Genomic DNA, 22,716 nt, shown 5'->3' on the forward strand with positions numbered 1-22,716 from the left:
AGACAAACTTATTTATATGTGCTAAGAGAAAGCACAGGTGTGCCAGCCCCAGGGCTTAAGTTTGGCACACTCTGCTTCAGCAGCCTGGGTTCAGCTCCCAGGCATGGACCTACACCACTCGCCTGTTAGTGGCCACGCTGTGGTGGTAACCCACATACAAAAAGAAGAAGATTGACAGTGGATGTTAGCTCAGGGCGAATCTTCCTCAGGAAAAAAAAAAGAGAGAGAGATAGAAAGCATATGTGTCTATTTTATATACATATATACATTTTATATATACATGTATATATGCAAATATGCATATAATATATGTAGATACATTATACATACTTTATATACATATTTATTTGTATATGCTAAGAGAAATGACCCTAACTAGAGGAGAAAAAGCATGCTGAGACAAATTACAGACAGTTGAAGTAGAAAAAACAAGTTTATAATGATGTTCTCACAAATGAATAGGACCTGGTTTCTAGGTGTAGCAGCTGAATAATCACTTCTGTTGTGACATGGAGCCAGGAAGTGATAAAGTACCATAGCCAGCTTGTCTCCCGTTGTGACATCCCACCACAAATGAAAGCTGACATTCGGCAGCTAGAACTTCAGAATTCTCACGGGAGAAGAGAAGAGAATGGGAAAAGAAATGGATGTGAGAGACTAGAGAAAGGCCATGCAGGGGACCTCCGGGAACAGCGTCAGGGAAAGAGTGAAAAAAGAGAAGCGACCCCCATGTTAATAAATAATTTCATTATTATCACAATATAGACTTCTTACCATTTCACATCCAAAAAAATTTTAATAGATAGCACAGCAATAAAATATTTTAAAATAAGTTGTTAATAAAATCCAACGTTATCCTTGAAATGCATGTGTCTGCACTAATTTAATCCTTTGGCTCTAAGAACGTTTAAAGGAATCTCAACTCTCTGTTACACATTTGCAGCTGGCTGCCTTGCTTACGAACAAACCCTTTTCAACTAAAGATGCAGTTAGAAATGCTAGACCACAGTGAACAGGCAGGAGGCACACATCATGTTGCTCAATAACGTTCAGAAAATGTCTTTATTCACCAAAAATGAAAGGTAAATACACGAAGTGACGGATGTGTTAATTAACTGGATGGGAGAAGCCTTTCACAATGTACAGGTGTATCAAATCATCAAGATGTACCCTTTAAATATCTGACAATTTTGTCAATTATACCCCAATAAAGCTGGAGGGGAAAAAAAGAAGAAAATGTCTTTATTTTGTCTAAGCTTCCCTCTCCATAATAACATTATCCTATATTATTGACTATTCTTGTCATTTCATGTGAAGTATTACTACATGGTCGATAGCATTATTATGTACTAACGTACTACTGGTTTGGCGGCCAGCCCACTGGTGTAGCGGCTAAGTTTGCATCCGCTTCAGTGCCTGGGGTTCACAGGTTCGGATCCCAGGTGCAGACCTACACTCCACTTGTCAAGCCGTGCTGTGGCAGCATCCCACATAAAACCCGAGGAAGACTGTCACAGATGTTAGCTCAGGGCCAATCTTCCTCAAGCAAAAAAGAGGGGGACTGGCAACAGATGTTAGCTCAGGGCCAATCTTCCTCACACACACAAAAAAAACAGTACTACTGGTTTATATTTATAATGTGTTTAGTTCAGGGGGACATTCAAAAGTACAGAGCAGAGCTCTGGACAACTGTCCCACTAAGGCCAAGACGTATGGCATCCCCAGTCCCTGCCCACTAGGAGCCAGCAGCCCCCTCAGCAGCAAGATGACCAAAAGATGCCCCACCGATCTCTAAAGTGCCCCCACTGGGCCCCCACCTTATCTGACTCATTCACACGCAGGGGACGGTGCACACCCAGACTGTGCCAGGAAAGAAAGCCAGCTGGATGCCCACCTCGCACTGCACACCAGAAGAAAGAAACAGAAAGGGTGAATGTAAAAACCAAAGCAAATTAAAAATGAAACAAAAATCTCAGAAGAAAATGTATGTGAACATTTATCTAATCTCAGGTGGGGAATCCTTTCTAAACCTGAGACTTAGAAATCACAAAGGAAGTTAATCGACTACAGTAGGAGTTTTAAATGTTTGGATGCCAAAAAAAAAAAAAGGGAAAATATTTGCCATAAATGTTTTTAAAGTGGCTGATATACAAAGGGATTTTACAAATTGATTAGAAGGAAAAGAAACACAACAACGTGAATTACTTAATGCCACTGAACTGCAGGCTTAAAATGGTTAAGATGGTTGAAAAAGAGAAAAAGAAAACTAAAATGTTAATAGAAAAATGGGCCAGAGAAGAAGAACAGAAAGCTCACATGAAACATAATATAAGATGTTCCATAAATACTTGGGGGGAAAAGGTTTTAACTTCAAAGAAATACACAATAAAAGTTTACGCGTTTTTTCTTTTTTGGTGAGGAACATTGCCACTGAGCTAACATCTGTGCCAATATCCCTCTATTTTGTATGTGGGATGCCAACCCAGCACGGCTGGATGAGCAGTGTGTAGGTCCACACCCAGGATCCAAACCTGCAAATCCCGGGCCTCTAAAGCACAGCATGTGAACTTAACCACTAGGCCACCAGCCCGGCCCCAAAGTTTTACATTTTTTAAACAAAACTAGCAAAAGTAAAAATTTGAATTGCTGATGCTCAGGCCATCACTTGGGTCTGAAGTAGGTCTGATGAGACAGGAGGTCTCAACATTGGTGAAAGAGCATAACTTGGTACCACTTTTCCACTACACATCCGGGAGCTTGGGTATCAAGAGGCTGGACACGCCCTCCCCTCTGAGCCAGCGACCAGCCAGCTGTGGGAGTCTTTATCCGGCAGAACGCCTGCCATGGCCAGTGACGAACGCCCACCTCACAGGAGCTTCAGCAGGAAGGAGAACTCACCAGCTCACATTACAGGCCCAGCTTGATCCAGGGATGGGAATGCTGGCTTTGGGACTGTGGGTGTCTCCCGATCCCTCAGTTCCGCTTGCCTCTGCTTGGCTTCATTTATACCAGCTCCAATCACCTGGCAGAGAGGTGGCGCCAACAGCCCTGGGGGACACCATCTTCAGAGCAGCTCTCCCGAGTAAAGAGCACAGCTCTTTCACCCCCAAACACCACATGAGCACTTCTCTGGTGAGGACTATCCTGGTCACCTTCTGTGAGCAGGAGAACGGTGTCACTGATTAGCGACTCCTGGGGGTGAATGTGGAATACATGCCATAGATTTATGGGGGGGGGGGGGGGTAGATGCAGGACAAATAAAAAAAGGACGTGCGTACAGAATACCTCCAAAATCAGCGTCCGCACGGCAACTTTCGGTTTGCCCAGGTTTCAGAACAACAGCCAACCAAAAATCGCCATGTAGAATTTCACTGAACGGTCATGCATACATCTCAGAATGTTTAAAATTTCAAAAAACTCGAAATGACTATTTCTGGATGGTGATATTATGGATGGTTTTTATTTTCTTCTTTATATTTTCGTATTTTCTTTAAGAAGCATTTATCTTTTTTAAAAAGCAGAGAAAATATAGCTCCTAAAAGGAGAACTGAAAACTGTATATCTATGATATATATAATCCTGGGGGAAGCTATTTTTAATAAAGTACACTTTCCTATTCCTTTTTTCAGGTTTTCTGCAATGTGCACATGGCGTTGAAATAATGTGGGAAAACATAACAACATAGGATTCTTTTCAAGATGCATTCCCGACTCCAGGTGCTTCCTCCTGCTCCTGGAGCTTCTGGTTGAGTCTTATTGTCCAGGATCCAAGGAGCTACTGTCACATGTCCTTTTATAATTAGAACTTTTAGCACCAAAAACACTCCTGAATTGTTCGTTACTGGTTCAGTAACCAGTAAAAGGCAATCAGATGTGTGTGGCGCAAAATGAGAGACCCAACCAAAAATTATTTATAGAGTCAAAGAGTAAATATTTTCTCTATTTGCTATATGGTAGGCAGAGGAAGGAAGGTAGTTTGAGGAGTAAACAGAAGTTTTACATTTTTCTGATGAAACAGGAGAGGAATGATGACACAGAGGTTTCATTTGGAGCCCAAGAGCTGCAAATGACAACGGAATATAAAACGCCCTGAGCACCGAGACTGGCACACGGCGCTCAGTTCCTCCTGTGCCCCCCTGTCCCTTTCATACCTAACATACGCAGGCCACGGACTTCAGGGGACGAGACACAGATGCAAATTCTTGCACATTTCCAATTCAGCATTCATGGAAGCGGCAGGGAACTTCGGAACGAGACCCTGAGATTACAGAATTTGACGTGTTGAGGAAACGCATCTCTCAAGAGGCTCTCCTCTTTGCCCAGAACGCCCCAAGCCGCTAGCTTCCTCCAGGCAGGGCAAACTCCCACTCTTCTTTCATTTCTCATCTTTTTCCTCAAATATGAAGCCCACGGTATCGGGCAGTTCTCACTATGTTACACTGCAGTAACAAACAATTGCAAAAATCCAATGGTTGAAAACAACAAAGGTTTATTTTTTCTCACGTTCTATATATATATGTCATCTGGGGCTTTGCTCCAAGTATCTTCTTCAATCTGGGACCCTGGCTAAAGGACAGCTCGCTGAAATGCCCACCCTAACTTCTCTGAACGAACTTAAAGAGACTCAGCTGCCACTGCAAGTAATAACTCCCTTGCTCTTGCAGGCATTCGCTCACCGTCATATACGGAGCGCTCCAGTGTAAGTCAGCCACTGCACCAGCTGCCGGGAAGTCGGACTTGGGTGGGATACAGCACCTCTCATGAAGGAGCTCAGAGTCTAGCAGGAGTAAAAGGCAAATCAATTGACAGTGATGATGTAGGAAGGAGGTTTTGGTTCGGTGGTGAATAACAGAGGCACAAAAGAATAGTGACTTAAGAAAAGTTGAATTCTTTTCCATGGAAAAGCCCAGAGGTGGGCAGTCCAAGGCTGGTGCGGCCACTCCACTCCACAAAGTCCTCAGGACTCAGGCTCCCTCGAACTCCCCACTCTGCACGCCTGGGACGGGCTTGGCCCTCATCCTCAAGCTCCAAGATGGCGGAAGAGTCACAGAGTGTCCCAAGCAGCAGGGTGAAGGAAGACAGACTAAAAGGGGGTAGAGTGTCTTTTTTAACACATTTCTGTTTACGTTCCATTGGCCAGAGCGTAATCACACAGCCACACTTACGGGAGCACAGGGAGGGAGGGGACAAGCGGTTACATGAAGTAAAATTCAAAAGCACATCTTTTGTCCGCAGACAGACACAGCTTTAAGCCTTTGCAGGTCCCCCATTTTCAAGCTAAGAAAATCTGAGAGAGAATGGTTACCCAGTTACTGAATGGCCAACTTAAAACTAGAAATACTAGTTTTTTTCACTATACCATGTTGCTTCTCAACCCCTCATTTTATTTAATAAACATAAGATTTTTATATCATCTACTTTCAAAAATGTAAATTATTAATGTGGAAGGAACTAGAAACATACTATTTAACGTGATAAAGGAACTGGAAAGATTACCAAGAGAGAAGGAAACTAGATTTGTTCCACGTTCAATTCCTAAATAAATACATCCAAGGAATTCATTCATTCATTCAAACGACACCCATTGTTCCTCTCCCCTAATTAAAGAACACGGCGCTGTGGGACACAGAAAGACGAATAAGAAGTAATCAGTGTTCTCAATGGGCATTAAATAACATAAATAACGCTAAGAGTATCCTCTACACACCAAAAGAATTAAAACAAAATATGACCTAATTCAGAGGAAAGGAATAACAGAGGGTTGAAGGCTTTGTAACAAAAGCGGTACCCAAACTGGGTCATTTAGGAGGCAAAAGACTTCAACAGATGGGTGTGGAGTAGAGACACTTTGCACTGTTCGAACACAGAGCACAGGGTCCAAAGAGGTTCCAGGTGTGCGTTTTGGTGGGAGAGAGGCGTGCATCCCATGACGAAAGAGCAGGGAAGGAAAAGGCTGGCGAGGTAAGCTGAGAGCAAAGTAAAAAGGGACTGAATGTCGGTGAAGAAACGTGGGTTTAATTCTCACGGCAAAGTGCATGCACTAAACCACCCAGGATGTCCACTTTAAAACAAATTCACGCAACCCAATGTCAAGAACGTGACTTCAACCGTGGGGTTGACACCACCAACTTGCTTAGAAAAGGCGTTTTCATCATTCCAAGCTTTTGCATCAGTCATGGCAGCCGTGTGTGTGTTTCCCAGGGAAGATGACAGACTTGCCCACCCGTCCTTCTCCACGGCCTGCCCAGCTCTCCCCGTGAACAGTGAGACTTGGTGGCGAAATAGTTCATCAACTGGAAGCTCTCTGTGTTGAGAGCTGCAAAGTACAGTGGGGCCGGAGGAAAGCAGGGGCGGAGATGCAGCCCAGCTCTCTGCCGCCTGGCGCATAACCTGATGGGAGCTGGGGCAGTCCAGAGGGACGGGCTCACGTGCCACATTAGCACAAAGTCTGAGTCTGTCCACGAAACTGGGGCTGGGGGCTCTGTGGGCCCAGAGGGGCGCCTGTCTACATCACACAGCAGAGGCCCTGCCGGGCCCTTTCCTGGCTTTAAACAGGATCTTTAGTCCCAGTTGCTTGAAGAGTCTTACGGATGCCTCCTGGCGCCAGCGAAGGCTTTATTTATCCTGCGAAGGCACTCAACAACTGCTCGATTGATGGAACCAGAGGCTGGACCAGGGTTAAGGAGAGGATCATTTTGTTGATAGGCACTAAGAAACTTTCAACAGAAATAGAACAGAACCGGGCAGCCTCACTTCGTGTGACCAGGGACCACTTTTCCCCCAGGAAACCACATGGAGCCATAGCTCTTCATCTGTTGAAAACATCAACCCCTTTTATATATTCATTAGAAATAATTTATTCATTATTGTAAAATGCTTTTAATTTTTTACTACTTAGTTAATAATAAACATGAATCACCAACAATGAGATAAGCGTTCTCAAGAAACAGCCAAGATAAAGGCTCAGTATTCAAGTACTTATATATTTTTAAATTATCCAGTAAAAATCTCAGATGCTTATTATTATTAATGTGCACCATCAGAAGGCTTGATAATGGCCCGCAGGCCAATCGCTCTCTCTTCCAGATCCTAAAGGCAGGGGCCAGAGCTGAAATCTCAGGGCTTGCTCCCAGGCATTCTGCCTGTCACAGCATATGAAAATTGCAGGTGCGATAATATTCCGTTTCAAAGCTGTAGATAAAGAAAGCGGCACGCAGTCAATGTTGTAAACCTCCCCAGCGCGTCTAGGAACCGACTCGCCTTCGCTGTGTTTCATGAGATAAACACTGTCATCTGACTCACAAAATGACTCCTTGAATTCTCAGTAAATTAATCTTGATTGTTCCCCTTCATAACATATACTGGTGAGCAGATAAACAAAGACGGGATTCACTCAATGATCACTGATGGCCGGGGCCATATTAAAGGAAGCATATTCCATGCGACTATCATTATCAGGAGCTCACACTGTTGGACTTTTAAAAATTTCTGGTTTCTTCCTCCAGGAGCCAGAGAGCTTCAGCTGCAGATCTGACCGGTTCAGTTGGGCACCACTCGCTGTCTTCCCAGCCAAGTGAGACAAACGCGCCCTGTTCACCCAGCTGGATCATTTCCTCCAAGGCCACGTGTTCCGCTCACGGATTGCTTCACCTCCTGAGCAGGACAAGACTGGGTGACACGCAGCAGCAATTCCAAAGTTCCAGTTCCCCGGAGCGAGTGACAGTGTAAGGGAACCAGCTAATGAGCTCCCCAAAACAGAAGCCAGACCATAAGCACCTACTTTCCCAGACGCCCCAGGTAGTTATCAGTGAACCTCCCAGGTCTGCAGGGAGACCAATTCCCCAGCAAAGGAAACCATCAGAAATTGTTTAAAATGCTGCAGGCATTTAAAAAGAAACAAATATGATCACCTTCAAAACAAGAATAGTAGAAATTCGGTATCGAACCACTAAACTAAAATTGTTCCGTCAGAGCTATAGGAAAAGGCATCTAAACCATCGTCAGTTTGTGCGCAAGATGGAGGGGAGACCATACCAGCTGGCGATGCTTTACATTTTGCAACTGGCAAGTCTGGGACAGGACCCCCGGAATCTCTAAGCTCCCCACTCAGGTTCTTGACAACCAGCACCTGCAGGCCTGTGATCCTTGAACTAAGAGCACCCCCAAAGCTGGGTAAACTGCAAGACGACGAAATCGTCTCCATTTTTACCTGCAATGACTCCTTTTCCCTCACAAATATTATCCTGAATTTGGTTGCTCCAGGAGCCAGTGACAGGTAGGACGTTGCAGAACACCAGGCCGAAGCGGCGGAAACCTTTCCTGACCTACCACTCAGGGATTACACCCCCGCTCCCAGGTGGTGGAGAGGAGTCAACTAGCTTTAGAGAAAACAGAGAAGTGCCTGACACACCAGGAGCGCTCAGTGACAGCTGTTACCAGAGGGCACCCCTCTCTCTCCTAGTCCAGTGCCATTTTTCTTATCACTCAGGGTGCATCAACCTCTTTAAATACTCAGTGTTCTTTGAGATATGTGGAAGTCTGCAAAACGCAGAAAAAAAGCATACCCTGACATGAGAGAAAAAGGATGTCCCTTCTCCCTGTTGATCACCCTTTTCCCCACAAACACTTCCTCAGGGAATTATTTAATCCGCAAAATGACACCACAATGCCTTATTTTAAAAAAGCATACCAAACAGACAGCGAAGACCCTTCCCCGGGGCGGGCGGAGGCGGAGGGGGGCGGTTCACGAGCAGGCTCTGGAAGCCCTGCGCCCCAGTGCCTGAGCGCCTCCTTAACATCTTGGGTTTGTTTTCACCAATTCCAGCCCATTGTTTCCCCTGAGAGCGCGGGATGCGGAGCCTTCGCCCAGGATGCGCTCCTGCCGGCCTCTTCCTTCCAGGCGAACTGCTGAGAGCAGCGCTGGGAGCGCAGTGCCTGTGGGAGGCCACCCCGTGGGCGCGCACCCCCAGGAGGGAGCCCGGAGCGCAGTGCCCGGCCAGCGGCTGCGCGGGTTGGCTCCGCGGGGGGCGAGCTCTTGCAAAAGGAAAAGCGAAAATGAGCACGTGCTATGGGCCGCTGTCTGGCCTGGAAGAACCGCATGCGTACTGCAAAAATCCCTATGCGCACAGTTTGGTCGGCATTGCTGTATTAGCCCGACTTTTATTTATACATTCAAAGAATTACTATCCTGAGAATGGGGTGCCCCTCTCCAAAGGAAGTTCGAGTCAGGATTTCATTCCTTTGGTGCCATAGACGCCGATGAACAACAAACGCCCCCCAACACACACACACCTTGTTTCAGACCCAGGCTTGTTGAGAAGGATATTTGGGGCGCGTCTCCAAGGTCGTTCCCGGCGCCCGAGTCCAGCCTTCTGTGCCAGGCAGATTGAAGATTTTAGGACCAGACGCCCATCGCCTGTGGAGAGTCAAAATTAGAAGCTCAGTTTTCTTTACGCTCATCAGTGAGAATCCTTACATTTGAGACATCCTTGGGGTTTATGCTTTTTTGTTTTTTATCAATTATCTTATTATGGAATCCTATTAATAAGCCCTAAATCAGAGGCCTGCTGGAGTCTCCCAGACTTATCCAGATGGAACCTCAGAAGAGGAGCAAGTGAGAAGTGGCTTCAAACACCCAGACCCAGCCCAGGCTGCAGAACGGGGAGGGGGCACATTCAGCCTTGCTCTGCGGCAGGGGGCTGCTGCTCACTGACAACTGGCCTGGATGGTGGCAGCCAGCGCGTCCCAGGAACTCACAGGTTCCCACTGTTGGCTGCACACTCCCCTTCTTGTGTGAGACGGAGGGGAACATTCTTTTCATCGTCTTTGCTAACAGGATCTTAAAGAGCCATGTCTCACTATGGAAGTACCTCACAGGAATTCCTATTAAAGAAAACTGCTTGAAGATGACCTAATTTATTCATTCAAGAAGATAAACTCCTCCTATCTATGCATTATTGTTGTTATGGCTTCTGTTCTTAAATTACACATAAGACGCACAAGCTGGACCAAGCCTGGTTTAGAAGTGAAACAATGTCAGAACATGAATCTTGATAAGCTCGTTCTTTTAAATTGTGCCTGAGAATGTGCATTATTATTGTAGATGCCCCTTTATATCTTCACCAATTTGTAATCCTAAATGCACTGTTGAAAAATTGTTGTAGAATGCATTCTTACACTACGTTCGTTCACCCCCTTAGACCTGGCTGTTGCCTTTTTAGTCTTCGGTCATTTTTCAAATAACCTTCAAGATAACCCCGTTTATAGTCGTTTGCCTTCCCTATGTCCACTTTTCCTCAGTAAAACTTTTCCACCTTTTCTCTGATAAAGTCTTTTCAAACACGAACGAGTCTATAAATTCATGCTCCCCAAGGCGCGGTTCTTCCAACACCTGTCCTGCAAGACCCTCTCTGGAAAGGAAGTTTGGGAAACCCTGCACGTCGTCCCCCCCCCCCCAGGTTTACAAATCCCGGTAAGGCTTGTGGTCAAGAAACCTGCTGCTGGCCTTGCCTGAGCCCAGCATTTCTCAAGCTTCCTTGCATGTGAGGCTCTTTCCCAAACAAGACTCATTAATATTCGTGGAGCTTTTCTTTCTAGGATTTCACTGTGGGAGTTAGTAATTTAAACCATCTAGTATATGGGATAATCAGAGGTCAAATACAGCTGAGATAAGTCAAGACGCAACAGAAGAATTTATTTTAGAGAATGAAGAGGAAGCCGACCCCAATTGCTATTGGTGCATTTCATAAATGCACTGTTAAAAAAATGCTTTAAATAACTAGGTGACTAGACACTGTGTCAGAACCCTGAAACTACACAGAATAAGACCATTCCAGAAATATCCCTTTTCTCCCACGGGAAGCATAGTCCAAAGTGTGGTAGACTCCCTTTCTGTTGAGTCAGCCTCTCCATCAGCCCCCAACACGCCCGGAGTATTTAACAATAGTCTCCTGCAGTGTTCTTGGAAGTGAATTTAATGCTCAGGAGGAAGGGCTGCCCAGTCCAAGCCTGTTCTATTGCGTGAGCCCCACCTCTGCCCCCCGAAATAGCCATGCACCCCAACAGGCTCTATGCTACCAGAAGATCTGCACGGTTGACAAGGCTGACAGGCTCTTTTTTTGCCTCGTGGCAGAGCCAACAGAGAAAAAACCCACACAAACATCACCCTTGCAGCCTAAGCATTGCTCAAACTGTGGCCCCTCTGGACAATTTTTATTCGGTGAAAACATTTTATAGAAGGAACTCCAGGTGTGTCAAGCACATGGACTAATAGGAACCGGGGAGCAGCCGAATGAATGGAGTTGCATTTACCTTCTCAATCAGACAGCCTTCAGAAAGAGAAGCATTTACATTAAAACACTTAAAAAATTGCCCTTAGACGCCACTACCCTCCGCGGCTCCCAATTTCACACACACACACACACACACACATACATCAAGGCACAGAAGGTAATAGGAATATAACTAAGAAATTATGCAATCATTTGTCTCATAATCCTCACAACGCTTAGCAGAGGGCTAGGCACAAAAGAGATGCTCCATAAATTCTAATCAATGGATTAATTAATGGATCAACTAATGGCCCTCCCAAAGTTGCTTATCATCTGAGAAAAGCTGAGCTTACACGCAAACACTTTGCTCCTGCTGCACCCCAGCCGGTTACTTTTTGTTTCAAGGGAAGCTGGCAGTTTAAAGTGGACTGTGAAAAACGAACCAAAACAGGCTGGCTAATATTTCTCTAATTCTATTCCACCCACAAAATTTGCATCGTGTCTGTTGATACTTGTCAAATGCCTCCAAGCCCCTTCTGTCATCTTCTCCCACACAGATAGCCCGAAACTGTGTATATTTGTTCTCAGTTACCTAGTAATTATGAATTTTATGGAAACTTTTCAAAGGAACAGAAATGATAGACAAAATATATTTCATCTCAGCCCACCAGATGATGGCTTTTTAAGGTCTGATGCTTGACTTGGTTACGATATCACCAGGGGCTTAATTTCATCACTAAGAATTACTATTATCACACAACGTATACCATTAAACAAACAGGTCTGTCCTCAGCGATTTCATTGTAATCAGCCGTATTGAGACCTAGAATCTCCTACTTAAAATGCATATATTTGAATCGGCTAGATATGTTTAAAGTAGAAAAAAATTATCCAGTGCACGTCTGGTTAAGTATTTGTAGCAAAGGTCTCTGCTTCTCATACTTTCACAGAAAATGAAAGTGATACTTAATTAGCAAAATAAAAATCCTCTGAATCTGCACGTGCAAAACAACTTCCCCTTTTTCTGGTTATTTTCAATCCCCCAGGGAGTGGAAGAACAGAAAAGTCTTTCGGTTGTTGGTTCAAAGAAAATAAAGTGTTTTTCTGTCCAGAGTAAGTAATTTCTTAAGGCAGTTTGTAGAGTATTTAAACAATAATACTGTACAGTAAAATAAAGTCCTTATCACAGCTTGGGAAATCACATTCGACTTTATAGCATGGAAGTGCCTCTCGGATTCGACCAATGAGCAAGCTCTGGGCTTTCCTGGCATGCCCAGCTCGCCAACAGCCGCAGACCAAATGTGCTCCTTCCATTTTTGTGACCTGAAAGTCCAGGACTGCTCATTCCATCTCGCTCTACTCCTCCAGCAGGATTTTAGGGCAGTTTGATGCGACCCATATCCACGATCTATTCCAGCCAAAGCAAGGTGACTGATGGGCCCTCATACTATTACGTTTTGCCTTTGAAAGTCCTCTGGTTGGGAAAATGGGGCAGCTGCATGCTGGTGTCTATGCTGCCACCTCTTGGTCTTACAAGGAAAGACATCAGTGGGAGAAGAAGGCAGGCTGCTGCGTGCTGTCCTCACGTTGTATTTATTTTAGGATCTGTAAGTGCTCGTTAAGTGTGGGGAGGGGAGCTCACAGACCCTTTGGAGACTATTATGAAAGCCCTGGACCCTCTCCAAAAAATTTTATAGACAAATCAGGACAACCTGACCCTCATCCGGGTACCCCATCTAGACCACACATCCATCAGAGCAGCCTTGTTTTTTGCACTATGACAAAAATTCTTTATGTGAAAGAAAGCAGGCATTCTGGGAAGATGATTAGAGTGTGAGATCTGGAAGAGAAATTTTGACATCAAATGATTTTTAATTCAAAATTAGTAGTGTGTTGAAAGGAAAAATAAAAAACTCCATACACTTTTCCTGGCAGCCAAGAATGTTTGGATTTCATTTCCAAGCGAGTCAATGGGAAAGGCCCTCTGGGAATTCTGGGTGGGGTTTCCAACAGAAACATTATGCTTTTGACGCCTCCGAGGTTGATATCTTAAGTCCTCCCACAGCTGAGTTTGGGATCAGATGGCACGGTCTGGGGCACGTGGTCTGTTTGTTTGTTTAGCTTATAGGAATCTCCTCTGGGTTTCTATGAATACTTTTGCAACACGGGTTGCAGAGTTGTCAGCTGCCTTTCTAAGTTGTTTTGAACATACCCCAGTGCTCACCAGATCCGGAGGCCTCCCCATCCCTCCTCCACATGAAGCCATGCTTCCCTTTTCCTATTTAGAGAAGAGGGCCTGGCCACGTCCTCAGAGCATCTGAGAAGCTGCTCGAACTAATCCGGCCAGTCTTCCTCCCTAATGGAGTGATTGGCAGACCCCTAAAGAGGTATCGATTGGTCCAGTCATCAGGATGGCCAAAGGGATGACTGGTCCTTCTATCTGTCAGTGTGACCAGGGTATTAACCCAGGAGCGCTGGAACCCTGTACGCTCTCCCGCCGTGGAATTAGTGTCCCTTCATGAGTTCCCCCTTGGGTCTCCCGTATTCTTAGGGACTGAGCTACTTTTTACATCTATAGTGACAACCTGATCACTCAGTCCGCCTAGAGGAACGATTTCTCACATTCTGCTTTTTCTTCTCGAGTTGGATTTTTTCCTTTGCTTTGCTACTCTCATAACTCTCATAGAGCGTGTTATGCCATCAACATGCAGTATTTTATCTTGAAAAATAAATCATTGTTTTATTGGGGGAAAAGCTTTCCCCAGTGCCCTGCGAGTGTTACCAGCAGCGGACAGCAAGCTGACAGGCCCCTAACTGATGGAGCAGCGAGTCCTAACACTGGCGCTGCTACACGCTTCTGGGTCGCTTCAGGAGTTTTTACGTTTTATTAACGTAATAAAATGTAGCTTTTACAGTTATCTAGGGTCTGAAAATACAAATGCATGTCATTGATATTATCAGTGTGATGCTCGAGTTTCTTTTTCCATTAGTAGAAACTCTGCATTTTATATATTAATTATGCAAACAATTAATGATGGCTTATACAAGTCTGTCCACAAGTGGACACTTTAGAAGCAATTATATTCATCGTGGAATAAACCTCTCTTTAGGAACAGGTTTGTTCCAAAAAGTGATTTTAAATGCATTTGTTCATAAACATAAAGTGGTATTATACAAGGAATAAAATAAGCATATTCACATAAAACTCCAGTTTTATAAGAGAACAGTAGATGTTGAACATGGCATCAGTTCTTAGTAAAATTTCATCCAAAGATATTTACATTTTGACTTTCTTCTTTGCATCACTAAAAATGTTGATAACAAGGACTCCAAACTCAACTTGTCCAGAAGGAAACCACCATGCTCTTCTTCCAGTGTCCTGTCACAGGGCATGGCACCACCATCATCCAGCCCCAGAAACCCACACCCAGGGGTCATCCCCACCTCCCTCGATCTAATCTATCACCAAGCTTCCTTGGTTCTCCTCCTGAGTATCTCTTGAACCTGTCCACGTCTCCCCACACCCTCTGTCACACTCTGCTTTGAGCTCCATCATATCCCACCTGGGGCCTTGCAGTGGTCCCATACCCCTAACCTCCCCACATCCACCTCAGGTCCATCTCAAACCCATTTTTCCATATTGCAGCAAGAGGATTATGTGAAACTCAAGTCATGCCTCCCTCGCCCCATTGAAAACACTTCAATACCTTCTTATTGGTCTTGAGATCAACAAGAAACTCCTTTCCATAGTCCACAAAGTCTTCTTGCATGGTTTGATCTCATCCGGCACTAGGCTCTTCCTGGCTTGTCACACTGACCCTGCTGGAATTCCTCAGTCTTAACTCTCCTGCCCATCAAAGGGCCTTTGAGGCTCATGTTCTGCTGCTATTTACCTGGCTAAGCTTTGCTCATCTTTCAGCTCCCAGCTCAAGCTACCTTTCCTCAGGGAAGCTTTCCCATCTAGGTCAGATTCTCCTTCTGTGAGCTTTCGTGGTATCTTGTACTTCCTCCTTATATTGCAATTTTATGATTATTTGGGTTTTTTCAGTTAATATCCATCTCTCCCATCTATAAGTTTCATGAAGGCAATGTCTGCTTTTGGTCCCCACTCTAGCTCCAAAGTCTTGCATAGGAAACAGCAGGTAGTAGATAATAAGTGAATTGATTACTGATTGAATGAATGAACGAACCACAAAGCAATGCTTCACGCCAGGCTTTACATCAGTCATGGACTCACAGGCCAGATTTCCCAGTTTTGAATTCCAGTTCTGCCCCTTACTGCGTGACCAAAGGCAGGTGACATAACTTCTCTGTGCCTCAGTTTCTTCATATCTGTAAAATAGAAGTAATAATAATACCCACCTTACCGGGTTGTTATGAAGTTTAAATAACTTAATAGCTACAGACAATCCCAGACTTACGGTTCTTCGACTTTATGATGGTGTGAAAGTGATGCACCTTCAGTAGAAACCGTACTCCAGATTTTGCATTTTGATCTTTTCCCAGGCTAGCGATATGCGGTAGGACCGTCTCTCATGATGCTGGGCAGTGGCAGCTCCCGTCAGCCCCGAGATCACCAGGATGAACGACCGATACACTCACAGACCTTCTGTATCCATCTAACCGTTCTGTTTTTCACTTTCACTACCTTGTTCAATCAATTACTTGGCTATCCAACCCTTCATTCTAAAATAGGTTTTGTGGGAGGTGATTTTGCCCAACTGTAGGCTCACGTAAGTGCTCTGAGCACAGTGAAGGTAGGTGAGGCTGAAGTTACGATGTTCGGTAGGTTGGGTGTATTAACTGCATTTTCGACTTACGATACTTGCAACTTAACAATGGCTTTATCGGGACGTAACCCCAGCGTAAGTCAAGGCACATCTGTACAAATCACAGTGAACTGTGCCTGGCACATAGGGAGCACATACACGTATCGTGACAATTATTATCCTCAGACTTTAATGATGATAAAGAAGATCCTCAAAGAAACGAAAGACCTTTAAAACCGTTACGATGTTAAACCTCTTGAGTTCTTATCCTGAAGCTGTGGCATACTGAATGTATGGTCCAACTGAGAACTCGTCCCTTAACCACGGGCAGCGTATGTTCTTGGCCACCATTTAGAAAATTACTCCTACTTTTATTTTCATCAGAATCACCCGCCTTTCCTCACTAGAACTTTAAACTCTCTTGCTGTTTCTGCACTTGTAGATCATGATGAGGTTAATAACGGCTGGATGACACCTCAAAAGTCAGTCTGAGCACAGCAAATACCCTGGAGGCTACAGCATACATTAACATGGCCCCACAAAGTCACTCATCCCATCTGTGGGCGGTGTGACGCACCTGGCACTCTCGTCCTGGAGGGGACCTCTCAGGACAGGTACTCCCGCTGTAGTCAGAAGATCCTTCACAGATCTCCCGCTTTCTCCAACCCCTTTTCTAGGACAATTGTAGTCAGCAGAGTCTTGCTGTGTCAGACTCAGCCTCCTTAGGCATCCAGCTCATGATTTTTAAAACAAAGTTAATTCCCACTCAATTACAAAACCACAGTACAGATCATCTCGAAAATTCCATGACATTAAGGCTCTCGTCCAGATTTCTTAAACCAAGTAACCAGAGTAACTGAAAGCAGAATAAGAATTTTTGGTTTACTGAAAGTGAAAAAACCTTTAGAACATTTCCATTCACAAGACTGGAATGGACCTCATCAGATTCATGAAATCTGAAGGGAAGAAGAGATTGGCATCCTTATTTCAGAATGGAGGAGAGAAGAGAGGAGGCCCCCAGTATTCGGGGGGGCAGCTGCCGTGGGTGGGCCATCATGTTAGGCACCTTCAGGTGGGTCATTTCATTTAATTCACACACCAGCACAGCCACCTTGGTCTTATCTTCATTTGACAGATTAAAAACTTGACACTAAGAAGGTTCATATCTTTCGCTAAAGGTACCACAGCTATTAGCGGGCAGAACTAATACCTGAACCCCAGGCTGACATTCAAGTGCATGCTTTTTAATAACTCAGAACGCCCTGTGACAGCTCTGTCCCCTTGTCTATTTCAATGGATGGCTCTTCACGATGGAATGACTTTCAGATCCCTGTCCTACCATAAGTTATTGTTAATTTTCTATTGATTCTTCCCTTCCAGGATGCTAAAATTCACCTCTCCTCTAATGTTGGTGACCTTACACACAGTCACCTTCTCTCCTAGCCTTGTTCTGTTTTCAGGACCTCCACCAGCCAAGGACGTTTCCCAGGGTGTGACTGTCCCCAACCCTCTGGGATTCGGCACACGCTCTCTGACCCTTCCCAGGATGCTCAGGGCTCCTCCTGGATCTTGACATTTGACAGAAAAACCATGAATAAAACACATGTAAACCTGGTCTGGATGGTTGATAACTGTATAGTTATTCTTTAACAAACTTCCACACTCAGGAGTCGAGCTTAGACCAACGATGACAACTCACACCAACAGAATGACCACGGTAATTCACTGTCCTGTTTAAAGATATTATTTGGCAAAGTCAAGATTAAAGGCATGTAATGGAACAAAGTAAGCGGGGCTATCATGAGACCTCCAGAGGACTTGGCATGCACCTCAACTGAGACTAAGAAACATGGCTGTATTTCATACTCATCTAAATTTTTAAAAATTTTTTCTTTGTAATGATATTTAAAATATCTTAGGAGAGATTGTTTGAACCCTCGTAAAAAACCTTTTCAGAACTTTTAGCCAATATTTTTCAATTTATTTTTAAAATTTCCAACTATGGAAATTTTAAGGTGAGGGTAACAGGTTTGCCTTTTTCATGACTAAAAACAAAATCCCCTAAGAGTCTGGCCACAGTTTTAGCCCTCTGTTACCATGTAACTCACATTTACTAGGGGGGAAAAAAGTCAATTTAGTTTTTTTAAAAAAGAAGTGGCAGTTGGAAGCCCCACCCCGACCGCCTTGGAGCCCTGCCCGGGTTTTGTGCAGAGCTCGGCTGTGCAGGCTGGAGAAGGCAAGGGCAATCCCGAGGCACGAGCCACGTAGAGTTAGCGCATCATGTGTTTTAAAAGGAAAGAACGTGAGAAGAGTTCATTGTGAGATGCACGGGGACCTGCCCACTTTGCAATCGTTCTGTAAAGGGAATGAAAGGGTAGCAGCATTTTTAAGAGCGCCACAATCTCCCATTTGGTGAAACAGGAGGTTTGCACGTTCCTGGGAGGCTGACTGTCCTCAGCCCGCACCCTCTGCTGCCCATCAACGCCATTTATTAGTCGTGATTTCTTCTGATTAATATATAACCGCGGAGACGAGAGAGAAAACTTCACAATCTGCATGTCGCCTCAGTTTTCAAATTCCTTTATGTCGAAAGCAATCCCCAGCAAGGCTCTCTCCACTCTGACATATTTATTCTTCCCCTTCAGATTCAAACCGTTCCAAAAGGTTAACAGAAAATACAGCAAAAGCAGCCTGCTTGTCGACAGTATTTACATGCATTACGTACCCTAAAAATATGTAGCTTATTAACGACTGATTTTCTGTCCTCTTCAATAAGCTTTTTTATTAGCATGACCCTCCTTAACTTCCAAGTGTCAAACCATCTTGCCCGTGCGAGTCTCCTTTATGGTGTTTAATATAAAGATAGAACAGTATTTATATCCCTCCCAATAAGAGATAGATTGTTTTAAGGTTATACAGCCTCAATGTGATAGAGAAAGAAGGAACCTTACAAAATGATAAATATTTTCATTAAAAAACTTTAAAACTAAAAGTTCAAAGATATGTTCTCCTCTCTTATTTCTTGTCAAAACATGACTTAAGACCCAAAACTAATCTACTTTCAATTTTATTCCATATTTCAGCGCTGTCATGGTACTCAGCAGAGAGTACTGGAATACGATCATTTTTTATTTTGTTGATGTTACCGACAGCTTTATTTCACAAAGCAATCTTATACTATGTCTACCAGTGGCAGGGCACAGAGGTCAAATAGTCCATCCTCACAGGTAGAGAGCTTATTAAACGGCGCGTCTATTAAACCCGATGGACAACATAAAGAAACATTCCAGCAAAATACTTTTAACATAGTTCAATGAAGATATGGCTCCAAAGGGTAGTAAATAATTTAAACGGAGACCAATAGAGAATTTGTTCTATTTTTTACTAGCATCTTCAAAATTATATTTCAAACAAAGTGGTTAGAATAGAGAAACACAAAAGCTGCAGGGATGGCCCGAGTCCTGTGGCTAATGTGAAGGAGCACGGGGACTTCAGGGCAAATCCGAATATCAATAAATCAATTCCACTGCAAAGTTCATTTAAAATAATCTAGGCACAAATATTGTGTCATTGCGAACAGAGATAACCACTTTTAAAAAATAATCTTCCTGACCGTCATTTTAATGTTTTTATTGTTTTTATTGTGGTTTTGGAAAACACTGGATTTTTAAATTTGATGTATGGTATTTATTCATGACAACACTTCACTTCTAAGAGAAAAGCTGCATCAGAAGAAGTCAAAATAATAGGGAAAATACTTATTTGAATATTGCACAATATTTGGTGTGAAAATCTAAATGTGGTCACAAAGGATTGGAAAAAGAGCACTTGATAATGCATAATTGTGATTTTTTTTCTAGTATGGCTGGTAACTCTGATCATCAAAAATCAGACTATCACCCTTTTAATCAAAGTGTTTCCTCCTGTATATGACTAACTGTATTTACAAATGAGAAAAAAGTGGACTCCATAAAAGAGAACTCCGTTTCTTATCCTCATACACGAGCTGTGGTTTTCGACCAAAATAACAAATGGAATCAGTAACTTTTAATAAGTTTATGATAAACTGTATCTCTTAATCTTGAGACTGGATACCTAGTCTCTTCCCAGGAATATGAACTACTTGATCAAGGGTTATTAGTAGCTTCAGCTGGTGGGATAATTAAGAACATACAGAAACATCAAACACGCTCTCTTCGTGTTTACAATGACCTGCCCTCACGGCATCTCTCTGGATGCGCTGTCCTTGCCTCAGCACACAGTAAATCATCTTCCTAAATGTATTTGCACCCAATCATTTTTTAAAGTCACAATCTCTGTAGTGTCAACTTGTCAAGGGTCAAAGGGAAGAACAGGCAAGATTCCCAAATCAATCTGCTTGTAGAAACTGTCTCATTTCATTTCAAATTACCTGCTGTGGGTGAAGCAGGCTGTGGACGAACTGCCTTTCTCCATAAACTCTGACAGCACGGGTCGAAATTCTGTGATCACTCAGAGGGTCGAGTCACGCCGGCTCTGTCATTAACTACTTTTAAACGGCCGTGCGGGGTTAAGTGATCTCGCAGGGCAGCCGCAGATATAAATATTGTTCGGACAGTTTAATGTCAAGAGACAACTCCTCTGGGATTAAAACTGTGTAACCCAATAGAACAGTTGTCGATACGAGGATTAAGGTGTTTGGTATTGTTACTAGGAGGCCTGCCTTTACGTACATTTCGTGTAAGTGACCCCAGAGGAGACTTGGAGTGTCGTCCATCCACATCATGCAGCTCCTGGACAGCGTTCCGAGGATATTAAAAATAACTTCAGGGCCTTGGAGGTCCACCCTTCCAGCAGATGTTCTTAGAGAGTCTGTGTTTGTCCTTGTGAGGCCGAGCGGGAGATGAGAGCAGGCTGCTGGTGAGGGCGGACACCTTGCACCAGCTCCAGAACCTTGGGCTTCCAGGACGCATGGTCAAGCGAAACCTCAAAGAGCTAATGCTGTCCATAAAATCAGGGTGGTCGGGTACACTAACTGGTGCACGAAAGACCCATGATCTGAGAAAGAAGACTGAAATAGTGATCCCACCGCCTTTGAAGCGCTCATTCCTTGGGGCCAACACTATAATACCCAAAGATAACAGCAGCTAGTATTTACCGAGTGCTTACTGCATATTGGTCAATGCACAAAGCACTGTATGTATGACCTCACTTAAATTTCCAAAGAACCCAACGAGAAATCTATTTTTAGTCCCACTTTACACGTGAGAAAGCCGTGAAGCAGAGCTGGTCCTAATTTGCACAAGGTCGCACAGCTGGTGATGATGAGTATAGGAACAAAAATATTGTCTGCCTCCAGCACTAGCCCTCCCAACTCCAGCACTATATACTGCCTCCACTCTAATTATGCCCCCTGTGAGAAATTCTACTTGCTTGACTGATAAAGTATTCATAATAGACACTGGCTTAGTTCTCTTTAACATGTGTTAGCTGTGTGCGAAAACAGTCTGAATCATTCAATGAAAAGAGTTGCTAAGTTACTCGGAGAGCTGCAGAAAGTTAGATCCAACCGGTGTACCAATGCCTCTGTGGGAAAACGCAGACTTTCTGGAGGGTACGTGGGCACAGATGGTTTTAAGGAAACGCATTTCAAAATCGTCAGGGTCCATATGCTTTCTTTCCTAAAATTGATCCACCTGAAAGAATATCCTGCCAATTCTACTTTTCTACCCCCACTCAACGATGGCAATTCTCCGAATTCAGGACCCACATCCCTCCCACTCACGACTCTCCCCCTGCCCCAAGGGTGAACGTCTCCAGGTCACCCGAGACTGTTTACCGGGCCCCCAACTTCCCTCCCCAGTTCATCCCGTGAAGAGACGCATCTCAACCAAGAGGTTTCTGTGTTGAAAACTCATCTATCACATGTTGTCATATATTTATGGTGTTTGATCCATTTCTAAAGCTACCTCAATAGGGAAGGAAATTAGTAACCTTTAGGACCTCATAGTCATAGGATAGCTGGAAAAAATTCAATTTACATACATAGTTTCCTAGGAGAGAATTTTATGGTAACTCGTAAGACTTTCAGACTCAAAGGAATTTCCTCTGGATAACATTCTGTGAGGGGAAGAGAATGGGAATACAATTTCAAGGAGAAAAAGGAACAGAGGTATAGAAGGGTTTGCTTCTGTATTTTTTAAATGGATGCTCGTGAATATAAAATCACCATGATTTTCATATTCCTTTGCACACGCTCAAATCAAAGTTTCTCAACCTCAGCACTGTTGACGTATTGGCCTCGATAATTCTTTGTTGTGGGTTGCGTTATAAGATGTTGAATGCATCCCTGGTCTACACACACACACACACACACACACACACACACACACAGTTGTGACCACCAAGAATGTCTCCAGACATTGCCCAAATGTCTCCTGGGAGGCAAAATTGCCCCTGGGTGAGAACCCTTAAACAAAGGATGTAACAGATTTGTGACTCATTTTCAAAATTTAATATTTAAACTTATGATGAAAAATGTGAGATATCCACTAAAAATGATGCAAGAGAGAAAGTAATTTTTCAAAATTATATTTAGAGGTATATATGGGCAAACACATTTCAAGACCACTGAGGTCAACAGAAATAGAAACGTTGGTGGCCAATGTGGTGCCGGCAGAAGGAACCGCAGCTGGGCCT

At 43.9% G+C, this 22,716-nt stretch overlaps 1 protein-coding gene across 12 annotated transcripts in view; it reads right to left on the reverse strand.

Moving 5' to 3' along the window:
* The window catches only part of LOC124248356 (uncharacterized), a 126,583-nt gene that overhangs the window by 38,382 nt on the left and 65,485 nt on the right, over positions 1-22,716 (reverse strand). For 6 of the 12 annotated variants that reach the window (XR_006891007.1, XR_006891010.1, XR_006891008.1 and 3 more), the window contains 4 exons: positions 15,460-15,601; positions 9,291-9,414; positions 4,676-4,776; positions 4,151-4,257 (listed from right to left, as the gene is read on the reverse strand). Coding sequence is in view for 1 of the 12 variants with exons in the window: in XM_046678247.1 (XP_046534203.1) it covers positions 9,291-9,414; positions 15,507-15,601 (219 nt within the window). In the remaining 11 variants the exon portion in view is untranslated. The remainder of the gene's footprint in view (positions 1-4,150; positions 4,258-4,675; positions 4,777-9,290; positions 9,415-15,459; positions 15,602-22,716) is intronic. The other 6 variants (XR_006891005.1, XR_006891004.1, XR_006891003.1 and 3 more) reach the window with 1 other exon arrangement.

Source organism: Equus quagga, chromosome 12, assembly GCF_021613505.1.
Source record: "Equus quagga isolate Etosha38 chromosome 12, UCLA_HA_Equagga_1.0, whole genome shotgun sequence".
In the NCBI taxonomy this organism is placed as follows: Eukaryota; Metazoa; Chordata; class Mammalia; order Perissodactyla; family Equidae; genus Equus; species Equus quagga.